At 33.3% G+C, this 23998-nt stretch overlaps 1 protein-coding gene across 4 annotated transcripts in view; it reads left to right on the forward strand.

The window, feature by feature from the left end:
- The window catches only part of YTHDC2 (YTH N6-methyladenosine RNA binding protein C2), a 62504-nt gene that overhangs the window by 15859 nt on the left and 22647 nt on the right, over window positions 1-23998 (forward strand). For all 4 annotated transcript variants that reach the window (XR_016020710.1, XM_088796668.1, XM_088796667.1 and 1 more), the window contains 15 exons: window positions 56-158; window positions 1040-1196; window positions 4064-4171; window positions 5290-5438; window positions 7362-7497; window positions 11592-11718; window positions 11982-12047; window positions 14155-14333; window positions 14578-14674; window positions 14755-14842; window positions 14929-15009; window positions 16889-16971; window positions 20689-20794; window positions 22531-22650; window positions 22973-23245. Coding sequence is in view for 3 of the 4 variants with exons in the window: in XM_088796668.1 (XP_088652794.1) it covers window positions 56-158; window positions 1040-1196; window positions 4064-4171; window positions 5290-5438; window positions 7362-7497; window positions 11592-11718; window positions 11982-12047; window positions 14155-14333; window positions 14578-14674; window positions 14755-14842; window positions 14929-15009; window positions 16889-16971; window positions 20689-20794; window positions 22531-22650; window positions 22973-23245 (1873 nt within the window). In the remaining variant the exon portion in view is untranslated. The remainder of the gene's footprint in view (window positions 1-55; window positions 159-1039; window positions 1197-4063; window positions 4172-5289; window positions 5439-7361; window positions 7498-11591; window positions 11719-11981; window positions 12048-14154; window positions 14334-14577; window positions 14675-14754; window positions 14843-14928; window positions 15010-16888; window positions 16972-20688; window positions 20795-22530; window positions 22651-22972; window positions 23246-23998) is intronic.

The raw sequence follows: 23998 nt of genomic DNA on the forward strand, positions 1-23998 counted from the left end.
GTTTTAGTGCATATACCATTTGTAATTCTGCATGTTATTTTGATTTTTTAAAAAGGGTTTCTCCAAAGACACTTCTGACGTTTTGCACTAATGGGGTATTGCTTCGTACATTGATGGCAGGAGACAGTACATTGTCAACTGTGACACATGTTATTGTGGTAAGAATATTGCTGAATTTGCCATATAACTCTGATTGCTTAAAATTTCAATACATAATTACATTTTTGGAATAGGTTTTAAGTGAGACCCAATTTGTTTTTTTGAACAGGTTTTGATAATCAAGTTATTTTTTATTTTCTATAATTAATTAGAAATAAATATTTTGTATTAAGTAAAGATATTCTTACCATCAGGTTTTACATGTGAAAATAAAATAAGCAGATAGTGCTTTTTTGTATATGAAGCTGATACATAAATGTACTTAAGAGTTTTCCAGAATGGTGAAAGTTTTCTTTTTTTCTGAGTGCTTAGACATCTGATTCCTCCTTTAACTAATATGTATTTCCCAACTTTAGGGCATACTTTATAATCATTTAACTTTGTGGTTAAGATCCTAAATTAGGAGTTGATGAAGTAAGTAGATGAATTGCTATCTTATTAAAGAATTATAAGCTTTTATCCAGTTTGTGTCAGAAAAAATTAAGTTAAGTTTTATAAACTTGCAATAAGCAGCTATTGGAAACTTACTAGTTCTGCGTATTCAAACCAAAGGATGCTTCTGATTCCTGGTGCTAATAGAAGCATATTTAAATAGATTTTGCATATATTAAAAATACATTAAATTAGACTTCACTAATTCAGAATTTGTTTTAGTTTGTGTGGTTTCATATTCTATGAAAAAAAAAAAAGACAACCCACAGTAGGTTGTTAATGTCTGATTAATTCTGAATTGTCCATAAGACAAAATTTTCACTAATACTAATTGGCCTTGTCCACATTTAATTTGAATTGGTGTAAAACCCAATAGCTCCATAATTTTAAAGACTTAGTCATCCATAATGTTTTAACTGTTCCATTGTTTTATTTTTGTTTATTGCAGGATGAAGTACATGAAAGGGATCGATTTAGTGATTTTTTACTTACTAAGTTAAGAGATTTGTTGCAAAAACACCCAACTTTGAAACTAATTCTTTCTAGTGCTGCCTTGGATGTAAATCTCTTTATAAGATATTTTGGAAGTTGTCCAGTGATATATAGTAAGTTAAATTATCAGATTTCTTCTAGAATTTTTATGAAAGAATACTTTTTGGCATGATTATATTTATGGTAGTCAGAATTAGGGAATATTCTGACATAGAGAGCATCCGTTCTGTTTCCTCTGAGATATACTCAATTAGTCATCTGTATATTTTCATCCGTTTCCATCTACAGCTTTTTGCTATTGTGTTATGAGGCCAATTCTCTAGTCTTAAAAGGAAGTGTCTTTATTTTAGTTCTGTATTCCCCTTTAAATTCTGTCCTATCGCTTCCACTTTATTGCTAGACTCCTTGAAAGAGTAGTCTACATTCCCATGCTGATGTCCCATGTACTTGTGAATATGCTGCCACTTAACTTTTGTGCGTATCCTTTCATCCAAATGGGTTTGCCCATTTAAAAAAAAAATTGAATTTCAAAAATGGAAAAAATTGCATGTGTTTACCTCAATGTTACAGCACAGACATAGGTAGGAAAAAGGTTCACAATTGCCTCTATCTTGTTATTTCATGTCCTACTTTCCCGAGATTAGTTGATGTTAAAACCTAGTGTATATCCTTTTTCACTTTGTCCATGTTCATACAAAATATACAAACATATACATATATATCAAGTTTACAGAAGTTGATTTTACAAAAATGGGCACATTCATTATTTTGTAGTTTGCCTTATTCATTTGACATATGAACAGTCCACCAGTTCAGTAGTTCCAGATATAGTTCATTATTTTAAGCAGCTGTTTTAATATTTCATAATAAGAATGTACAATGATTTAACCATTTCTTTATTTTTGGATATTCATATTGGTTCTAGTTCTTCCCTTCCCCCACCATAAACAGTGTTATAATGAATATCCTTGTACGTATATCCTCATATATTGATGCTTATTTCTAAGGGTAGGTTCCTGAAAGTGAACTTGTGAAGTAAAACTGTATCTATTTTAAATTTTAACAGGTTTTGCCATTTTATTTTTCCTGAAGTGAAATGATGCACATTTCTGCAGTGTATGGGGTTGTTCATTTGTGTATTCTGACCAGTATTGTTTTGACACTAACTTAATTGCCAAACCTATGGTCAAATTTTACACAAAAATCTTAAATTTTCTGTAGTATTTTTCAAGGTTGGCTACTCCCCCACTCCCGCCCTTTTTGTGAAATGTTCAGATCCCACAATTGATTTGATAGCGTTGCCGTCTGAGTCTCATTCTACATGATAGCCTATACTTTATTTTGTGGTTTCCTCTGGGGCTTCTCTTCTTTTGCATGGTGCTTATATATTGGTGTTTTCTAGGATTATTTCCTTTATCCATTTTTTAAAAATTCCTTCCCTTCCTTTCTTTGTTTTTCTTTGTTTTCCTCTTCTTTCCTTCTCTGTACTGCACTCTACTAGGTAACTGGAGATGCACAGTTAGTTTTCCTGCAAGTTCTCATTCATGCCCTTCTGCTTTCTACTTTCTCTTTTATACCGATGACACCTGAATCTTTATTTCCAATTCAGACTGTTCTCCAGAGCTTTGGACTTAGATATCTTATAAGCAGCTCACTTCTAAAATACCCCCAACTGAATACTTAGTGTTTCTACAAAATCTACTTCTCTTGTATTGCCTGTTTTGATTAATCATACCGTTGACCTAGTCACCTAAGTCACAAACCTGTAAGTCTTTCTTCTCAGAATATTCTTGGATGATAAGGTACACGAAATTTATACTACATCTGCTAATTGGAAGCTTATTTTGGCACCTCACATTTGACATGTCTAAAACCAAACCCCAACTCCCACCAGCTAACCTGTTCCTCTTTCAGCTTTCTTTGTTACCTTGGGGTATGACATCATCTATCCAGTTTTATAAGCCAGACATCCAAGAACTGTGATTGATACTTCTTTATCGTATCATTCCTCCATATCTAATCCAAATGCTGAGTTCTGTGGATTTCACTTCCTGACTGTGTAGAGTCTCTCTTTTCTATTTTTACTATCACCAATCTCATTCAAGTTATTGTTCTCTTTTACCTAAACAATTGGATTAGCTCCTACCTGGTCTGTTCCATCCACACTGCTCTTTTTAAAATCCATTCAGCACAGTGCAGTCAGAACAATCTTTTCTAAAGTAGAATACCAATGATGTTGAACATTCTCCTGAGCTTAAAACTTGGAATGACTTTTACCTCAGGATAAAGACCTAGTCTTTGGTAAGACTTATCTATTTCTTCTGCCTCATCTTGAACTACAACCCCCTCCTTACTCCTGCTCTTGTACTGTGTTCCAACTAGCTTGGAACTAGTAGCTTGGTCTTTTAGTTTCTTGAAAACATCTACTCTTTCCACTGTTTTTTCTTCATGGTACATTCTTTCCTATCCATATAACTTAGTTATTTTGCTTACCCTCTTCTCTTGGTCCTCATTTTCTCGGTGAGGTTGCTTTTCTTGACTCAGTTACCTCGCCCCTCCCCCCCAGCCCATTATATACTGTCATGTTATCTTGTCTTTCTCTCTTATAGGACTTTTCTCAACTCTATTTTTACATTTATATTCTGGATTGTTGGATTAATGTCTGTCTCCTCTGCTAGCTTATAAGCTTCAAGAAGTCAGAGGTAGCTCTGTTTCTGCTTACCATTTATATTCCTGGTGCCCATCACATGATGCCAAACACATGATAAGTAGAGAGTAAACACTGGGGGGAAAAAGCAAATGAACATTTTTCTAAAATAAAGATCAAAATTATATTTAAAAGACAATATCATGAAGATCTCTTGACCTATGGAATCGCTTTTGAATTTTATACTCATGTTCATTCACTTGGGATTCTCATGTTTTATGTGAATTATCTCTGACATGCAAATTAAATACTTAAAAAATTTATATTATTTAGTTCAGGGAAGACCATTTGAAGTGAAAGAAATGTTTTTAGAAGACATTTTAAGAACCACTGGATACACAAACAAAGAAATGTTAAAATACAAAAAGGAAAAACAGCGAGGTAAGTTTTTTATCAAACAAATATAAAAGAAAATCACTATTCCTATTAACTTTTCAGAATACTTCAGTGTTATGCTATGGAGATACAAGGACACTTGAATGTATTTCTCTCTTGTGTATAACTGTATATTAATACTGTCCCAAATGTACCTTTTGCATTCTGGTTTATGTCCAAAAGTAATAACCTATAGTGAGGAATTGAAAGTGGATGCTCGAATTGAGGAGGTTGTGTATGTCTATATTCAAAGATTCAAACACTTTGTAATGGAGGGAAGAGTACATGCTGCCACGCATTTGATAGCCACAGCATATCTAATAATACAAGAGTGGGGAGCAGGTGGGAGAGAGTGAAAAGTGTAGCATGTGAGCAATGCTCTCATTTTTGATACAAATGTCAAGGTTTTCAAATCCTGATATTGTTATGAATTGCTTCTGTACTTTGACTTTAGCATTATTTGCTTATTAGTACATCTGTTATCATGAGTTATACTATGTCTCAGATCTTGAATTAGGGTTAAGTTCATTTTGTTACTTTTAACTGCATTATTCATGATGGAAGATTTGGCTTCAAGTTTTGATTCCTTTGTTTTGTCTGTATGACCTTGGACAAATACCTTACCTTTGGGTTCTCCACTTGAAAACAAAGCAGTTAGCAATGCCTATTTCACTATGCAGTGCTGAATCCCTAATACGTAAATTATAAAACTTATGTCTTGAAACTTTTGAAGATGAAAATTGTATATAACTTGTTATGTCTCAAACAACTAGTATGGTGGCAGGAGTTCAATAAACGGTTTTCTACAAAGTGCTATGTGAATATTAGTCATTGATTTAAATAGTATTTATTGTATGGCTAAAATGCTGTTGTTTGGATTATGGACTTAGAAGTAAACTTTTTACGAATAGATGGAATAGATGAGGTTTTTAAACAGTTTCATGTGTCATGAAGGTTCAGCGTAGCATATTTTTGAATGTTTCTAATTAATATATTTTTAAAAAGTAATTCAAAATAAGGCCAACTTTTAGGTATTTTTAGATTCACTTAAGTTTTTAAAACACAGGAATATATTTTAAAAAGCAAAGAATTTATCTACTTGCTCTCTTTGGTAATTAATTTAGAAGAGAAACAACAAACCACACTTACAGAATGGTATTCAGCTCAAGAGAATACTTTCAAGCCTGAATCTCAGAGGCAGAGGACTGTCCCAAATGTGACTGAAGAGTATGATTTACTGGATGACGGTGGTGATGCTGTCTTTAGTCAGTTGGTAAGGCTGCGGTGGTATTACACTGATGTTTTGAGGGAAAATTGGATAAGTAACATCTTATGAGATAATATTTTACTGCATTATTAAAGTGTAATTCTTTTAGTTCGTTTTAGGCTACACCACAGTTTTCAGAACAATTTTCTAACACTTTCTAGCACACAATGCAACATCTTTTATTGTTTCATTGTAACTTTAAATTATTTCAATATTTTCTCCAAATTTTTGGAAGAAAATAGTTATGGATATTATGCACATTCATTATTATTGCTTGATATTTTATCATCTTAAAAGTTTAAGAGCCTATGAGCTAAACAACGTAAGATCAGCTACATTAGGAGAAAATTGAGAAAAGACTGTTGGTGTTAGAGAAAATAATCAATACTGGTGTTTCCACCACCAACCAGCTATGTGACTTTATAAAATCAGTTACCCACTATAGACTACATCAGCTTCTTCTTCTTTCTCCTTTCATTTGTTCGATTTTGCCACAAAATCTTCACAAATGAAATATTTCATAGCAGCCCTCCTGGCTCATCCGTCACTCTTCACCTCTGTCCTCAGGTGGAGCTTCTGCTACCTTGGCTTCTGTGGAGTCTGTTTGAAAACGAACTAGCTGATTTCCTAGGACACTTCTTGCTTTTGATTCCATTTAGAATTCTTTTAAAGGCATTGGTGATTAGTATGATGAAGAATATGGGTGGGACTATTCACTTTTTAGAAAAAGAATTTAACTGTTTTGAGCATGAGAACATACATAATGCAGATATGCTTGTAATTTTCTTCCAGTGCTTATAGTTCTAATGTATCTAAAAGAACCATATATAATTTTATACAAATACTTTTAAAGAATGTTTAAAATTGGTATTTAGTATAGGGAACATCCATTTGGTTCAAGGAACAGCATTTTGATTACTAAGTTAGCTGTTCTTAAGCCTGGCTACACATTAGCATCACGTAAGGAACTGTTAAAGCCATATGGAATCTGGCCTCCATCACCAGAGATTCATGTACCAGCTCTGGGTCTGGAACCTGGCATCAGTGTTGAAAAGCACCAGGTGATGGTTCCTCTGATGTGCAGTTGGAAGAGAGAATCACTGGTGTACATTTAACAACATCCTATCAGAAGCATACTTAGTTAATATTTTGACTGGATCATACTCCTTTGTTGACAAACATTCTCATTTGTAGATAAAACGATGAATGTAAGAATAAGATATGAGGTGTGCTAAAAATACGGTGAATATTTGAATAAAAAAAATTGTTGCAGTAAAAGACACATTGTCATTAATCATACTCAAAATAGTTCCCCTCACTTTGAACACACTTATCCCATCATTCTTGCCACTTTCTGAAGCAGTTCTGAAAATCCTCTTTTGTGAGGGTCTTTACTTCATCCTCCATCATGACAATGCTCCATGTGACACATTGCTTCTAGTACAGCAATTTCTGTCAAATAAAAATATTACGGTGTGTCCTCATTCACCTTATTGACCAGATCTGGCACCGTGTGACTTCTGGCTCTTCCCCAAAGTCAAAATGACCATGAAAGAAAAACGATTCAGGGCATCGAGGCAGCCACGACAGTACAACTAAAGACACAAACAAGGACTTCCAGAACTGCTTCAGAAAGTGGCAAGAATAATGGCATAAATGTGTTTGAAGCAAGGGGGAGTATTTTGAGGGGGATTAATGGCAATGTGTCTTTTACTATAATAATTTCTTTTCCTGAAATATTCACCATATATTTTGATCACACCTAGTATAGTATTGTGAGTGATGTTTGTGATGAGATGAGAAACTTTGTCAAGGCCTATGCTATAATATACGGTTAGTAATTCTTGTGACCATTGTGGCCATCTCACTTTCTTTGCAAGCAAAGGTTAAGCTGTTAGGTAATTTATAATCTTTGTGTTTTTTTTAAAGACAGAAAAAGATGTGAATTGCCTTGAACCATGGTTAATAAAGGAAATGGATGCTTGTCTTTCTGACATATGGCTACATAAAGATGTTGATGCCTTTGCTCAGGTTTTTCACCTTATTCTAACTGAAAATGTTAGTGGTAAGTGTAACTTACATAAAATTTTTTTATTACTCTTTTATTACAGTTATTTATGGTGGAAATTTAGTTTAATTCAAATTGTATGTGTTACCTTCTTCATTCACAACCAATAATTTTTCTTTTTGAATACTTATTTCAAATGCACAAGTCAGGATCTTCTTATTAGCCTAGTATGATAAATAAATATTGTGTTAAATGAGGGATTCTTAACCTAGTTATATCCAGAATAGTTTTTTGGTTCTGTGAATATATGACAATTACGTGCAAAAGTATTTTTATTGAATAAAAAAGTCCTTCCTCTGATATAGTCTCTGACAGTTGATCCCATTTTTTACTGCTCTTTTTCCTTGTTCCCTGTGCTTAGCCACCCTTACCTTCTTGCTGTTCTTCATGTGTTCTGGCACATTGCCATTTTTGGGCCTTTGTTCTGTTTCCTGTGCCTGGAATGCTGTCCCTACAGGTACTCATGTGGCCCAATGTCTATTTCATTTAAGTCTCTACTTTGATATTGCCTTCTCAGAGAGGCCTTTTCTGATCATTTTCCTAAAATTGAACCCTTCTCTCACTATTTCTCCTTATTCTTCGTTATTATTCTTTGTTGTACAGTTTACCCTTGAACAATGCAGGGTTAGCAGTGCAGACCCCCTACTTAGTTGAAAAATTCTTGTATAATTTCTGACTCCCCAAAAACCTAACTACAGTTCCTTCGTTTCCTTGAGGGTTGGTTCCAGAATCCTCCCCTTGGATACCAAAATCTGCTGATACGTAAGTCCCGTATATAAAATGGCACAGAACAATGTATATAGTTCACCACACGCATCCATGGTTTCCCGACCACAGATTGGAAAAACACTGTTTGAGTAAGCTCTCAATAAATATTTATTGAATAATGATAAACCTTTTAAGTATCCTACTAAATGATAATCTATTTGAATATGGTTAGTGATAGGAAGCTCACTACCTTTCTTAAGGACATTTTTAAAAATTTGGTTTAATTGTTAAATTTTTAAAAATACGTTTTGAAGTGCAATCTACCTCTATAGTGTCTACCCTTTTCTCCTTCTGTAGCGATAATGAGGAGACTTAGTATCTATTTATGCCTGACAGACCTTCAGGTATATGAAGATAGTTATTCTTTCTCCATTTTTTTGTTTTCTGGGCTGACCATTCCTGTGACTTCAAGTACTCCTCTTTAACATAACGTGATATCTAGTTCTCGCCTGTCTTTGCCCACCTTCTCTGGTTATGTTCTAGTTTGTACCTTTTAAAAAGCATGGTGTTCGGTCCTGAGTGTTAATCTCTTAGTGACCGACTTTGGGTAGAGTAGGTTTATCAGCCTAAAAACCTCTACTCTTTACATTAATTCGGCAGTGTAACCTTGCCAACCACATTGTCTTACTGATTCACATTGTCTTTGAAACTTCTAGTTCTTCTTCTTCTTCTTTTTTTTTACATGTGATTAATCCCTCCTCCATCATTTACTTGTTTTGAATTTTTTGAGCTTAAGACATACCATTCCTTTTAAATCTCATCTTATAGTTAGATTTGGCCTATTGTTTCCACTTAACAACTTTTTTTTTTTTTTTTTTTAGTTTTAATTTTACCTAGTATATTAATAAACTTTCTGTTTATTAACTTGAGGGGCCTGGGTCAATGACCAAGCACTGTGTATGTGCTACAAAAGGCTTTTTAGGTCAACGTATAGGTGTGGTTGTTCAATTGGTTAGAATTCCATACATCTACTAATCTAGAAAACCTCTTAAGAAAGCAATGAAGATCTTTTGGCATTTCTTGTTCTTTGTAAATGTATTTTGGCTCCTATTGACTTACTTTTTCTTCAGCTTGTCATTCTTTAAAAAAAAAAATCAGTATTTTGAAAAGTGATTTTTTGTATTTGGAAATGTGGACATTTGCTCATCTCTAGTTTTCTGGCAGTCTGTTTTCCTCCATTAGTTTTAAAAATATTTACTCCTAATAGTTTAGAAATAGTACCTGAAAGTTAGGAAATTTGAGCTCTGAGACAGGTTGCTATAAAATGTTTAGAAAGCATTTTTAAGTATGTGTTATCTTTGACCCTCTTCCTAGATATTCCATTAGTGAATACTAGTCGATTACTTTGATGATGGTCATCCTATGGACACAGGTCCCTCTTCTTTATAGTTTTATTGGGCGTTTTCCAGAGCCCAACATTCTACTGTCTTAAGCCTTGTGAAATAAACTAAAATGTATGGTAGCTCAGTTATTCACTTCTCATCTTTCTATTTCTCTTCTGAAATCTCAACTATTAATTGGCATCAGAATTGAAAATACTTCCTGTGAACCAGGAAACCTCGGGCCTCGTTGATGACATTTTTAATGCCATCAGTTTCCCAGTGTGATCCTGTGGAAGCAGCTAGTAATTAGCTGGTTTAGTAAGACCGGGCATTCTCTGTCATGCTCACTCTCCTAGTCATCTATTGCTCCATAACAAATGGTTCCCAAATTTAGCAACCTATAATACTTATTATCTAATAGAGTTTCTGAGAGTCAAGAACCTGGAAGTGGTTCTGGCCCCTACTCATACTCATGTAGTAGCTGTTGTCAGGGGCTCTGGTCGTCTGAAGGTTTACGGGAGCTGGAGGATCTGCTTCCAAGAAAGCGCCTCACAGGCTGTTGGCAAGAGGCCTCAGTTTGTCCTTGCTGTTGACAGAAGGCCTCAGTTTCTTGCCATCTGGAACTCTCTATAGGGCTGCCTTATTCTTCCCAGGATGTACCAGCTGGCTGTTCCCAGAGTAGGTGATTCAAAAGAGAAGGAGAAAAAGAAAGCAGGAAGCTGTAGGTACCTTTTATGGTCTAGTCTCCAAAGTTGCACCCCATCACTTCCACTTTATTCTGTTCATTACAGTGAGTCACTTAGTCCAGCTCACGCTAGAGAAGAGGAGAATTAGGCTCCGTTTCTTGAAGGGAGGAGTATTAAAGAATATTTGGACATTTTAAAACACTCACACTTATTCACACCCCTCTGCTCAAAATACACATATTTTGGTTCTATTCTCCAAGGCCATTAATTGAACATTTAGTTAAAGCAGTAATTCTCATATAGTGAATACAGTTCATGATCTTTGCAAACCTCTTCAAAAATTCATATGCCTAGCCATCCCAGACCTACTGAATTCGAATCTAGGAATAAGGTATAACTACCTTTGTTTTCAGAAATAGAATGCCTGAGGTAAATCTCTCGTAAATCCCCCAACACACCTTAAGAACCATTGGTTTGTATTAGTAATGGATACCATGTTTTAGAGTGTTATTAAATGATGAGGATAACTGGGTATATATGGAAAATTAAAATTTTCCTTTTGTAATCATCTTAAATTTTACTACAAAGGTGTTTTCAGTGGTGAGCTCTTTCTGAAGTTACCAATTTTGTAATTTAAGCCAATTACTGCTAAGCAATTATAATATAATGCATTCCTTGAGAAATGTATTCTAGGAAGGAATTTAAATTCAAGAGAACTTTAATTATTTTTCTCATGGAGGGGTTTTATGAGAAGTAAACTTTCTGCCAGTGTTATTCCCATTAAGAATCTTAGAGAATAATATCTTGGAATGATGGGGGAATAAAAGCTAAACAAAAGAACAACAAAAAATGGTCTTAAACTTTCCATTTGCACCTTTAAGCATTCGTTACCACCTGCTGATGAAAATTAACTTTTTAATTCTTCTTTAATTATATCATGTCATGTGATGATCAAGACAGTATCTAGATTTAGGAAGATTAAGGGTTCTGCAAGTTAGTAGCTTTCCTTTGCTGTTTTAATCATCTTGGCGAGCTTAAGGCAGTTTAACAAGTATGTTTTCTTCTCCAGCCTTCCAACTGATAGTCCCTATTCTACTCCTGTTTATACTAACGGCTTATCAATAACAGATCTCCTTTGTTGATACGGAGTTAAGGGTTATGTAAGGGTTATGTAAGGCTGTTATGTAGTTAGGTGAAGGAGCAAGTCCCAGGTTAATTCTCCTGATACTCAATTCTTTCATTCAAATATAAAAGAATTAAAATGATTTACAGTAGCTTGGAAATATGACATGTATTTATCTTTTCCTTATTTTAGTCGATTATAGACACAGTGAAACCAGTGCAACAGCTCTGATGGTTGCTGCAGGACGAGGTTTTACAAGTCAAGTAGAGCAGTTAATTAGTATGGGAGCTGATGTCCATAGCAAAGCATCAAATGGCTGGTAAATTTTAAACGGCATTCAATCTTTATGTATCTTTTGTGATTTCCTTTGTTGATACGAGTTACACATATGTTGATATGAGTTACACATATGATACACGTATCTTTTGTTATTTCTTGTATTTGTCTTATAGTCAAAGCTATTGTGTAATAATTGCTGATAGATCTCTAATGGGTAAATGAATAATTTTGAGTGACTACTAGTTTTATAATTTTGAGAACATTATTTGTCTGTCTTAATTTGTTATCTTTGAATTTTGGCAGGATGGCTTTAGATTGGGCTAAGCACTTTGGGCAGACTGAAATTGTGGATCTTCTAGAATCTTACAGGTAAAACTTTATACTATGTTTAATAATCCTAAGTCCTTTTAAAAAAAGCTTAGCCATGTAAATCATAGATTATGACAAGTGTAGGCTATTTACAGTCTCTCATCCAGAGATTTTTCTTCTTATAATTCTAAGTAATTTTTCTGAATTTTTTGTAGGTTGCTAATAAGATCTACTGTGTTATAATATTTATCTTATTTTTTATTTTATTTTGAAAAAGGAGAAGGAGAATTTCCAGTTAAACATGGTAGATACAAACACATGTATTTATCTCCGCATTTTCCCCAAACCTCACTAAAATGGTAAGGAAGGAATATAAAATGTGTAAACTAATGAAGTTTTTGACAGATCCAAATGCTAATTATGGTATAGTGGGTTTTGCTGCCACTTGAATAATACCACTCAGAACTTGCAATCCTTTTAGTGCTCACACATTGAGTGTTCTAGATACTCTTAAGGTGTTAGGTATAGCTCACTATATACTATAGATTACCAAGTAAAGCAATTACCTGGATAATACTTTAATTATTCCAGCTAACTGGGCTTTCTGTTTCAGAGATCATGACATTATCAATTATAAATTTCAAATATTTAAAATTAAATTTATTATATTTACTGGATAATTGATGATAAATAGCTCCAGTTTATAGCTGAAAACAAAGAACATAATACCCTCTTTGTTTACCTGCTGAAAAGAAAAAAAGGAGTGTTAAAATTACTTACTTAAATTTTAAATACTGCAGTTATAAAATTGTGTAAGTTTAATATTTTCCCCTTTGAAAGCAGTTTTATGTTTAGCTTTCTGCTAAACTTTTTAAGAGAGATGATGCTAAACTGAACTGCGTAGAAATTTAATTGATAATTGCTAGTGATAGCAGTAGTTTATATTTTAACATATAGGATGAAGAAGCAAGGCATTTATTTCAGTCATTTATGTTGATTTTGGCTTTTGGAAAATAGCATAATTAACCTGCTTTTAGTATAGAATTACCAAATTAAGAGTCATGTTAAACTGGTACCTATAGAATTTTTTTTTTTAAGGTGAACTTTTCTTCAGAGTAGTGTTTATAATAGTGAAGAATGAGAAACAACCTATTAAGAAAATATAAATGATGACCGGAAGTTTGTATTTTTACATTTTTCTTGAGATAAAATTCACACCCCATATAAGCGTACAATTCTGTGTTGTTTAGTGTGTTAGTGTTACGCAATCATCACCACAATCAGTTTTGAGAACTTATTTATGACCTCAAGAGGAAACCGGTACTCATTAGCAGTCATTCGTTCCCCCCAATTCTCCCAGCTTTAGGCAACCACTAACCTACTTCCTGTTTCTATAGATTTGTCTGCTCTGGACATTTAATATAATTGTAATCGTATAATATGTAGTCTTTTGTTATTGGCTTCTTTCATTTAGCATAATGTTTTCAAGGTTCATTCATGTTGTAGAATTTCTGATTAATATTCTGTTCCATGGATAGACCACAGTTTGTTTATCCATTCATCAACTGATGGACAGTTTGGTTGTTTCCTCTTTTTGACTGTTATGAATAATACGGGTATGAACATTTGTAATCAAATTTTTATGTGGACAAATATTTTTATTTCTTTTGCACATACCCCTAAGAGTTGAATTGCTGGGGCATATGGTAAAACTATGTTTAACATTTTGAGGAACTGTCACGTTGTTTTCCAAAGTGGCTGTACTGTATTTTACATTCCCACTAGCAATATATGAGGATTCCAATTTCTCCACACACTCTCTAACACTTACAATCATCCACACACTCTCTAACACTTACAATCATGTCAAGAGGTGTCTCACTGTGGTTTTGATTTTCATTTCTGATGACTAATAATGTTGAACATCTTTTCATGTACTTATTGGACATTCGTATATTTTCTTTGGAGAAATGTCCACTTATGGCCAAATTTTACTTTAAATAATATATCTGCAACCAAAACGTGAATTACAACTAGAACATTAAGTATCACTTACCCTCTTTAGTGTATATGGAAAATTTGAAGAAGGACGTAATGGGGACCATTGACCTTAAAAGGGTTACTCTTTTTAATAAAAATTGACTTGGTCTTTTTCTTTTTTTTTAAGTGCTTCATTGGAATTTGGAAATCTAGATGAAAGTTCTCTGGTTCAAACAAGTGGAAATGACCTCAGTGCAGAAGACAGAGAGCTCCTGAAAGCTTATCATCACAGTTTTGATGATGAAAAAGTAGACTTGGATTTGATCATGCATCTTCTATACAATATCTGCCATAGTTGTGATGCTGGTAAATAAGTATTGTCTAAAAGACCTGGAACAAAAATGGATATACTTTGATTTAAAAATTATTGTTTTGTATACAAATTTTTATATAATTCCCTTGATAATCATGCGTAATCTCTTAACTGTCATAAGTATTTCAGTTTATCAGTACTTGAAAACATGTGATGTAGTTCATTGTAGCTAATTTTGTTGATTGGTTCTGGTTTTACAATGATATTTAATATTAAAAGAAATCCTTCTTCTCCAAGGTGCAATATTAATTTTCTTACCTGGATATGATGAAATTGTTGGACTAAGGGATCGCATCCTATTTGATGACAAGCGGTTTGCTGACAGTACACATAGGTAAAAGCTAAAGCTTTATATTTATTGCTTTAAATTAAAAACAGGCACCATAGTATATTTTCTCTTTTAATTGTCAACAGATATCAAGTCTTTATGCTTCATTCAAATATGCAAACATCTGATCAAAAGAAAGTATTAAAAAACCCACCTGCAGGTGTTCGAAAAATAGTAAGCTTCATAAAATCTTCTTTTTTCCATTTTATGAGTCATTGGTTCTGTTTTCATATTAACTATAACATAACATCCCATTGCAGATCCTTTCCACCAATATTGCTGAAACCAGCATCACAGTCAATGATGTTGTCTTTGTTATTGATTCTGGTAAAGTGAAAGAGGTATGTATGGACAAGTTGTATGTTCAACTCAAATGAAGAAGCTTACATTCCATTCAAATAAATGTTTTTATAAGCAGAATTCACTTTAATGGGAAAATTTCTGGTTCTAGATGAATTTAACACTAAAATGAATGTTCTACCTTAAATCAGTATACAGGATCTATCTTGTTTTTTAAACAAATAATACAAAAAAAGTAGACTTTTCTCACTAAATACTAGGAAGAAAGTAAAAGGTTTGGCTAGTTATAGTGAAAATTTTGTGAAACAGTGTAGGGATTTGATTACATATTTTGAATGTTTTCCTCCTGCACATGGGAATGGCCCATGTCCTTCTTGTTCATTGTTACATCTTCAGTGCTGCACATAAAATAGGTATTCAAAAGACATTTTAGTGCAAGAGAAACATGTTGAGAGAAAGCAAACAAAACCATGGGTCCATTACCTGCTTGTATAAAAATAAATTTCATTAGAACATGCCATGTCTATTCTTTTACCTGTTGTCTATGGCTGCTTTCACACTGCAGTGGCAGATTTGAGTAATTGTAGCAGAGACCCTCAGCAAAGGCTGAAATACTTAGTACCAGCCCCTGATATAAATAAAAGGCAGGCTTTATTTCCTTTTAGTATTGGAATTCCTAGCAACTCTCAGTATCCTTAACTTTGGTAGATCCTTTCACTGAAAGAATTGAAAGTAATAGAGGTAGTTGATTTTTCAAGGAAATACTGTCCATGTTGTGGAAGGCAAATAATGTCTGTTCTAGTGGATATAAATGATCATTTTTAATTGGAAAAATTTGTTAATTATTTTGTAATGTTTTCAATGTAATTTTTAGGAATAGTCTATAGAAAACAAAATTTTATACAACTTGGACATTTCATTACAGTTAAATACTATAAAGGAAGGAAAATTTTATTTTTTGTAGGAAGATAATGATGAATATTATCAATAAAAGGCTGAATAGTGAGTCAATGAAAATTCAGATTTTATTGCCCTAAAATTATCTAAAGCTGATGAAGTAGATTTTGAAAATATTAGAAATTAATTTCTTTGGCTGTTATTTATCAAGTATTTATCATGATTTAGAACATGATGGTAGTGTCAAAAGTTGTTTTACATACAATGTTGAGAAATGTAACATTTTATTAAAACTAAATAAGCAGCATCTTTTCTAAAAATTCCACAGTTAAACTATCACAAGCCATTTGTATTTGCTCTATATAGTTATTTTTTGAAAGGGAAAGTTTAAGTCATTGAGTGATTGAAGTATATATTTTATTTAGGAATGCAGTCTTTTAAACTATTTCTCTACAGTAAATTTTCACGTTAGATTCTTTGAGGACGTATGGGGCCGTAACATTCTGTATAGGCTAACTGCTGCCAGTAGCTCAGCAGGAGGTAAATGAAAGGGGTTAAAATTTTTTCACTTTGGGGTAGGATTGGTTTAGCGATTGTTGTTATTCCTATTCTTCCATATGAGCTCGCTGGAAAGTATTTCAGAAAACTGTCTTTCCCAGATCATTTGTATTCCCCACAGTGATGTAAATCTGATAGAAAATGATGTGATGACAATAAATCAGTTCTTTCCAATCTTCATCCTTTTGAGTACTGACTACTATTATCCAGCTGTAGCTGAAAGCAACAAATAACTCAGCAAGGCACAGAGTGAGGAAGTTTCACAGCTCTTCTGAGTTTAGTGTTCATTCTTTTTCCTTAAAATGTTTGTAGCCAGAAATCTGGATTAAAAAAAAAAGTTAGTACCCTATTCTAATTATCTAATTAAGAGGGGCTTTAAATTGGCATATTAAAATAAATTTGTAATGTTTTTCATTTCTTCTTAAATATCTGATATTTTAACATGAAGATATTTAAATATTACAGAAATCCTTTGATGCACTGAATTTTGTTACAATGTTAAAAACGGTGTGGATTTCCAAAGCTAGTGCCATACAACGAAAAGGCAGGTAATGTATACTTAATGTACATTCACGCAATTGCCTGTAAAATGGGAACATTTTCATATGTATTACATATTCATCTATATTCCACCTTCTATAAAATGTTAAAATTTTCATGTTAGTCTTAACTTTTATATTATTTTTATAAAGCAAATTATTTTAATACTTTTTTAAAAAAATCAAATTATGGTGATGTTAAAATTAAAAAATTTGCCTGGTATTATCTGTACTCAGAAGATATAAGAAACTTGAAACACAAAAATACAAGCAAAAATCCTAAATATTTGCAATATAGGACAAAGGACTAATTTTTGTATTATACAAGAATCCTTTTAAAATCAATTAATAAAGACCAATACATTAATTTCACATATACCATCTTATATAATACCAAAAGAAATGCAAATTAATGAGATACTGTTTTTTGCTTATCAGATTGACATTGATGAAAATGGTTAACAGTACATGCAATAGAGTTGGCAAAAGTGTGGACCTGTAGGCTTTCAGAGTTTGCTGATGGGAGTGTAAATTGTTGTGATTTCTTCAGAGGGCAATTTGAAACTGTTTATCCAAATCTGTCTTTCACAGTGGGTTCCACTTCTCATAATTTATCCTGAATATACTTGCACATGTGTGCAAATGTGTGTTTAAGAATGTTTTTTTGTAACATTATTCGCAATAGTGACAAGTTTGGGAACACTGTGGTGTCCATCGATAGTGAAATAGTTAAATAAATTATATTATAGCCACACGATGGTATACTGATAACTATTGAAAGGAAAGATACAGATGTATGTGTTTATATGTGGAATGAATTTTTGACCAATATACCATGGTCAGGCAATTAAGTTCGCTAACTCATCCTAGAAAAAGCACTACCTACCTCACTGCTGAATATCACTATGGTCACCTTTGAAGTACGCCCCTTAGGAAGCTATGCACTGACGCCAGCGCCTAGTCCACCCTTCAAAGTAATTTTGGAACTCTTTCCGAAATGGCCAACAGAGCTATAATTGTATTACACTTGATGTCCTGAATATCATCAAAATGTCTTCCTTTCAATATTTCCTTTATCTTTGGATAAAGAAAGAAGTCATTGGGGGCCAGATCAGGTGAGTAGGGAGGATGTTCCAGTACAGTTATTTGTTTATTGGCTCAAAACTCCCTCCCAGACAGTGCCATGTGAGCTGGTGCATTGTTGTAATGCAAGAACCATGAACTGTTGGCAAAAAGTTCAGGTTGTCTAACGTTTTCATGCAGCCTTTTCAGCACTTCCAAATAGTAAGCTTGGTTAACTGTTTGTCCAGTTGGTACAAATTCATAACGAATAATTCCTCTGATATCAAAAAAGGTTAGCAGCAACATTGTGACAAGTTTGTGAACTTAACTGTCAGACCTCGTATTATTAATTGAAAAAAGTAAGGTATAGAACATGTGTCTTGTATTCTCTTGTGCTAAAAAAATATGTATGTGTTTGTATAAATAGTTAAAGACAAATGCATGGTGAAGTCTATGATAAATATCACAAAACAATTGTTGACTTTGAGAAAGAGGATTTGTGGGGCTCTTGGAGGAAGGAGACCTAATTCTTATTTTGTGTTTTTTTATAGTTTGGTTATTTATTTTAGTGCATGCTTGTATTTTTCATTTTTAAAAAGGCAAGATTTAAAAGTATCATATTTTTCAGTAATTGCTTGACTAATTTTCCTTGCATTTTAACTAACAGGAAAACATCAAATACTGACTTTAAAAGAATGTCTTATAAGCTTAAGATGGTGAATGCGTTGTTTCTGTACTTTGTAACTTCATAGAATGCCCTTGAGGGCTTTGCTTTTGCTATTGTGTTAGTTTTCCTCTTATTACAAAGTGTGGCTTGATGCATTGAGCTGGATTTATGTGCTGTTATTAATGTATTATCAGGGATAAGAATCAGAAATTGTATAAATAATCATTGTCACTTTTTTTAACATATATATTTTTTGATAGCCTTCAATGTTTAACTGTTAGGGATGCAATGATGAATAAATTATAGTTTTACGGGTAAAGTTTGAGATGGGAATGTTGCAGTCCATCTTGGAGTCCAATAAATAGAGCAATTTTAATAATATGTGAGCTGTGCTGCAACAATACTTCTAGAGGAGTTAAGGTAGAATATGAGAGAAATATGACTGAGATGTTGTGGTAAGTCATTTCTGGCATAGGGAAAGCATACCCAAAGGCCTAAAGGTGAGAATGAGCAAGAAAGTTGTTTCCATGGAGATTAGTTTAGAGAATACTAGTAAGAAATGAATGGAAAGAGGCTACGTTGTGGACAGATCCTTAGGGACCATTTTGTTCTCTCTCTCTCTCTCTCTCTCTCTCTCTCTCTCTCTCTCTCTCTCTCTCTCTCTCTCTCTCATGCTCATGCATGCATGTTCTCCCTCTTTTCTTACTAAACCAGGGGATGGCAGGATTATAGTATTCTTTTAGCTCTTTGAAGAATGAACTGGTAGAGACAAAAATGATGGTGGGAGTCTCCTTCATTAATAATTTCGTTTACAGTAAGAGAGAGAAATGAGAGTAGCCTGGGTTGTTATAGTGGTGGTAGAAATAAAGAGAAGTAGGTAATTAATTCAAGAGATTTTAAGGAGAGTAATATTGGTGATCATCTGTCCAGGGCGTGAGAGGTGAGGAATAGAGTGGAGTCAAGCATGTCATACAGGTTTCTGTCTTAGAAGATTTTGTGGATGGTGGTGCTGTTGTCCTACAGGAAAAATGGGAAGAGTGGTTATGTTGGGGAGAATTAACTTTTAGTTGTGTTAAGTTTGAGTTGACTGGGGAAAAGCAAGTGGAGCTAAGAGAGAGGCTTCAGTAGTATAGGTCTAGTATTAGGATAAGGAGATTAGATGGATGGAAATTGAAGTCAGGAAGATAATAAAGATCACTTTGGGAGAGTGAGCAAAGTAATGAGCAGAAGTCTGAGGAAAACCTCAGAGGAACATCAACATTGAAGGACTGGGCAAAGATAGAAATCTCAGAGAAGGCTGGCTAGGTGGGAAAGCTGATGAGTCTACAGAGAGGGGAGTATTTGATGAAGGAAGGAATAGTCCGACAATGTCAGGTTTTGTAACTTGTAGCATGCTGCGTTATATTTATGTTGGTCACTCCTGACTGTGAGCTTTGTGAGGATAGGGATGTTTCTGTGTCTTTATCACTTAGCGTATTCAGCCATGCTTTTAGCTGGTACGGCGACTTTGGGTGAAATTAAGAGACTCCTTTTCTTCAAGATATTTTCCTGTTAATTCCCAGGAAATTATACAAATCTTTATGATGATGGGGTAAATGACACTCCCTTGGAGTTGTGTAATGCATAATGTGGGCCTGAACACAGTGCTTGGTATCAGCTCAGTAAAGATGATGAAATTTAAATTACCATGTATTCATGCTTTATTTTTTACTCATTTTCATATGTAATGTTTTTATTTTTGCTATTATTCTAGAAGGTGTATCAGGTAGGTATCATTCATGAGTCTCACTTTGTAAATGAGATAATTGAGTCCTAAACAAGTGAAGCGCCTTCTGAAAGGATTCATAGGGTATAAGTATCAGAGTAAGGATTTAATTAAACTGAGATGTCCTGATACTGGTTCATTGTTCTGTCTCCTAAATCACATTGGTTACACAGTTTCCTTATTACAGTCTTTATTCCTTGTTTGAGTCTTAATTTTATATTTTACTTTTAAGGGCAGGGCGATGTAGACCTGGAATTTGTTTTCGGCTGTTCAGTAGACTCCGATTCCAGAATATGTTGGAATTTCAGACTCCAGAACTTTTGAGAATGCCATTACAGGTAGAACTTTTACTCTAAAAGGCTATTTTTGTGGGTGAGGGAAGAGAGGGACCATTTCAACTTATGCTGATTGGACTTTTAAATAATGTAGGAAACAAAATTATAAAATATATATTATGGAAGGTGGTTATGTATATAACTAATTTTTTTATATATAAGAAAATTTAATCTATAAACCTCCAAAATTTTCAAGAGTACATTTATTTTGTAGTACAGTTTCTAAGTATATTGTTTTTATGCAACATTCTAAGAGTCTGTCAACCATATAGTGTTTACCTCTTATTCTCAATGAGGATTAGAAAACAAATTATTTAAAGTCCAAAAGATACTACCAAAATCTCAGTTTAAGATGCTGAGATTGATTACCTTGATAGTTTTGGAACTGAGTTCACTGAGATTTTCTGGCCTTTATTATTTTCCTTTAGGTTTTCTGATTTTATGGAACAGCCAGACATTGTAGTTTCTAGGGAAAGCTACCAGCAGTACATTAATTTGATTCTTTAGTGTCCTGAGCCAGATGCTGACTTCCAAACCTTTAAAGAGAAACTGGATCATGTTTTTGGCATCCACATCCCTAGAAGACATCTGCCAGTTTCTATTCCTCTTAGAATAAAATACAGAATTCTTAACAAGTGCCTGAATTCTCTTTCCTGCTGTGTCTTCAGTTTTAATTTTTTAATTATCTTTTGTCCTTTATCTACTCATACCAGTAGTTTCAATTTCCTAAGCACATCTTATTTGTTTCTATCTTAGGGCCTTCGTATGTGCTATCCTTCTCCTTAGACTCCTCTCCGTACTCCTTTTATAATTAACTCCTACTCAGTCTTTGCATCTTAGTTTCTAAGTGTTATTTTCTCAGAGAAATTGTCTTTTCCCGTGGCCTACTTCTGCTTGTTCCCGAACTTGATTAAGTCTTTTGTTTTACCTCTTTTAGCTCCCTGTATCTTTCATAGTACTTATCACAATTGTAATTAAAGAGTTAATTATATAATTGCTCTCACACACAATGAAAACTCCATGAGGGCAGACACTTGTCTTACAGTCTGTCCTCCTTTTTTTCCCCCCTCCAACTTGCTGCGTAGTGCCTAGCACCTAGTAAGCACTTAAATATTTGTTGAATGGATAAAAGATCACAGAATGTAATAGAACAAAAAAAAGATTTTTTGGCTAGTAACTCTTATTGTTTTATATAAGAACTATGTGAGGAGACATTGCTAATGATGGCAATGATAATCTTGCTATGAGTTGATGGAGGGTGTTTATAAAAGTTCTGGCACCTCGGTCAAAGTATGAGTCCATCTTTCACAGAAGGACATTGTTTCCTCTACTGTTCATTTTAGTCAGAGACTCTCGGTCTTTGTTTGGGAACTATAGTTCCCATGATTTCTTGAAAAATGAAAATTGATTCTAAATTTCAATATTTTATTTTACTGTATTATTTTTTATTTTTCAATTTCAGTTGACATTCAGTGTTATTTTATATTAGTTTCAAGTGTACAGCATAGTGGTTAGACATTTATATAACTTATGAGATGATCCCCGATAAGCCTAGTATCCATCTGACACCATACATGGTTATTACAATATTATTGACTGTATTCCCTATGGTGTACTTTACATCCCCCTGACTATTTTGTAACTACCAATGGAAAACAGTATGGAGATTCCTCAAAAAATTAAAAATAGGACTGCCTAAATTTCAATATTTCAAAATTATTTGCTATTCTTATTTACAGGAACTTTGTTTACATACCAAGCTGTTAGCCCCAGTTAATTGTCCTATTGCTGATTTCCTTATGAAAGCTCCTGAACCTCCACCAGCTTTAATTGTAAGAAATGCTGTACAAATGCTAAAGGTTGGTGTCTTAGTAATTTTATGTATAAGACTATTTTACTTGAAATTTAAACCAAATGAGAATACATTTTAACTAATTTTGTACTTTAAAAAATTATCTTACATAATCATATACTTTGAATAATACTGTTCTGATAGTTATAGTAAAATAATAGACATAGTTCTATTTTATGTATTTGAAGCAAAATATGTTTTGTATTGAGATGTGATAGCAAAATAAAATTTACATTCTTATTTCTTTCTTACAGATTTTTAAAGTATGTGGTATGATTAAACAGTTTTTGGTCACATCAAATTCTTTTTTTTTTTATCCTTTTATTTAGACAATAGATGCAATGGATATATGGGAAGATCTCACTGAATTGGGATATCATTTGGCTGATTTGCCAGTAGAACCACATCTTGGTAAAATGGTCCTGTGTGCTGTTGTTTTAAAGTGTTTGGACCCCATTCTTACAATCGCCTGCACACTAGCCTATCGAGATCCATTTGTCCTGCCAACACAGGCCTCTCAAAAACGTGCAGCTATGCTTTGTAGGAAACGTTTCACTGCAGGAACTTTCAGTGATCATATGGCACTTCTCAGAGCCTTCCAGGTACTATTAATTGTCATTTTATTTCTGAAAATGTTGCTGGTTAAACACATTTCTGGGACAAGTGTAACAAATTAAAAAAATAGATATGATTCCATTCATTTTGTTTCTTTATAAAGTCACATTTTTTAATAGCCCAGAAAAAAATAATCTTCCTACTGTTAATAATTATCACATATTTTTTCTTTCATTTTTCTCCTTGTAGTAATACATGTATTGTATATATGTATGTATATATTTATTTTTCTTTATATATTTTTTTAATATCCAAGTTCCTTATTTTACAATCATAGCTTGAGCAAGGAATGCTCTAAAATTTTAGTTAAGAAGCATTGTATGTTATTCATAATATATGAAACAAAGCTTGGAAGAAAATTATCTTGAATTTAATATGTATTTATTGATTTTTTGGAGTACATCTTTTTCTTATGTGCTCAAGACACTATATTAAGAACTTACTTTTATAAGGCAAAAATCCAAAAATCACTTAAAACCTATTACTAGAAGTGAGAAATTGAGGAAAGTGCTAAATGGGAGCTAAAAGAAGGAAAGTGTGACTGCGAGTAAGGGAAATGACATATAATTTAGAAATTCAGATATGTGGGGAAGAATATATTATTTTTTGAAAAGGTAGACATGTTATTTATCCTTAACTTCTATTGAATGTAGGCTCTGCCTGTACATTTTTAATAATTTTCATTTTGTTTATGTATAAAGTACTCTTTTCCAGGCATACAAAATTTTTACAATACGTAC

This window comes from Rhinolophus sinicus, chromosome 3 (assembly GCF_057876585.1).
Source record: "Rhinolophus sinicus isolate RSI-liver-muscle chromosome 3, RSI-T2T, whole genome shotgun sequence".
NCBI lineage: Eukaryota > Metazoa > Chordata > Mammalia > Chiroptera > Rhinolophidae > Rhinolophus > Rhinolophus sinicus.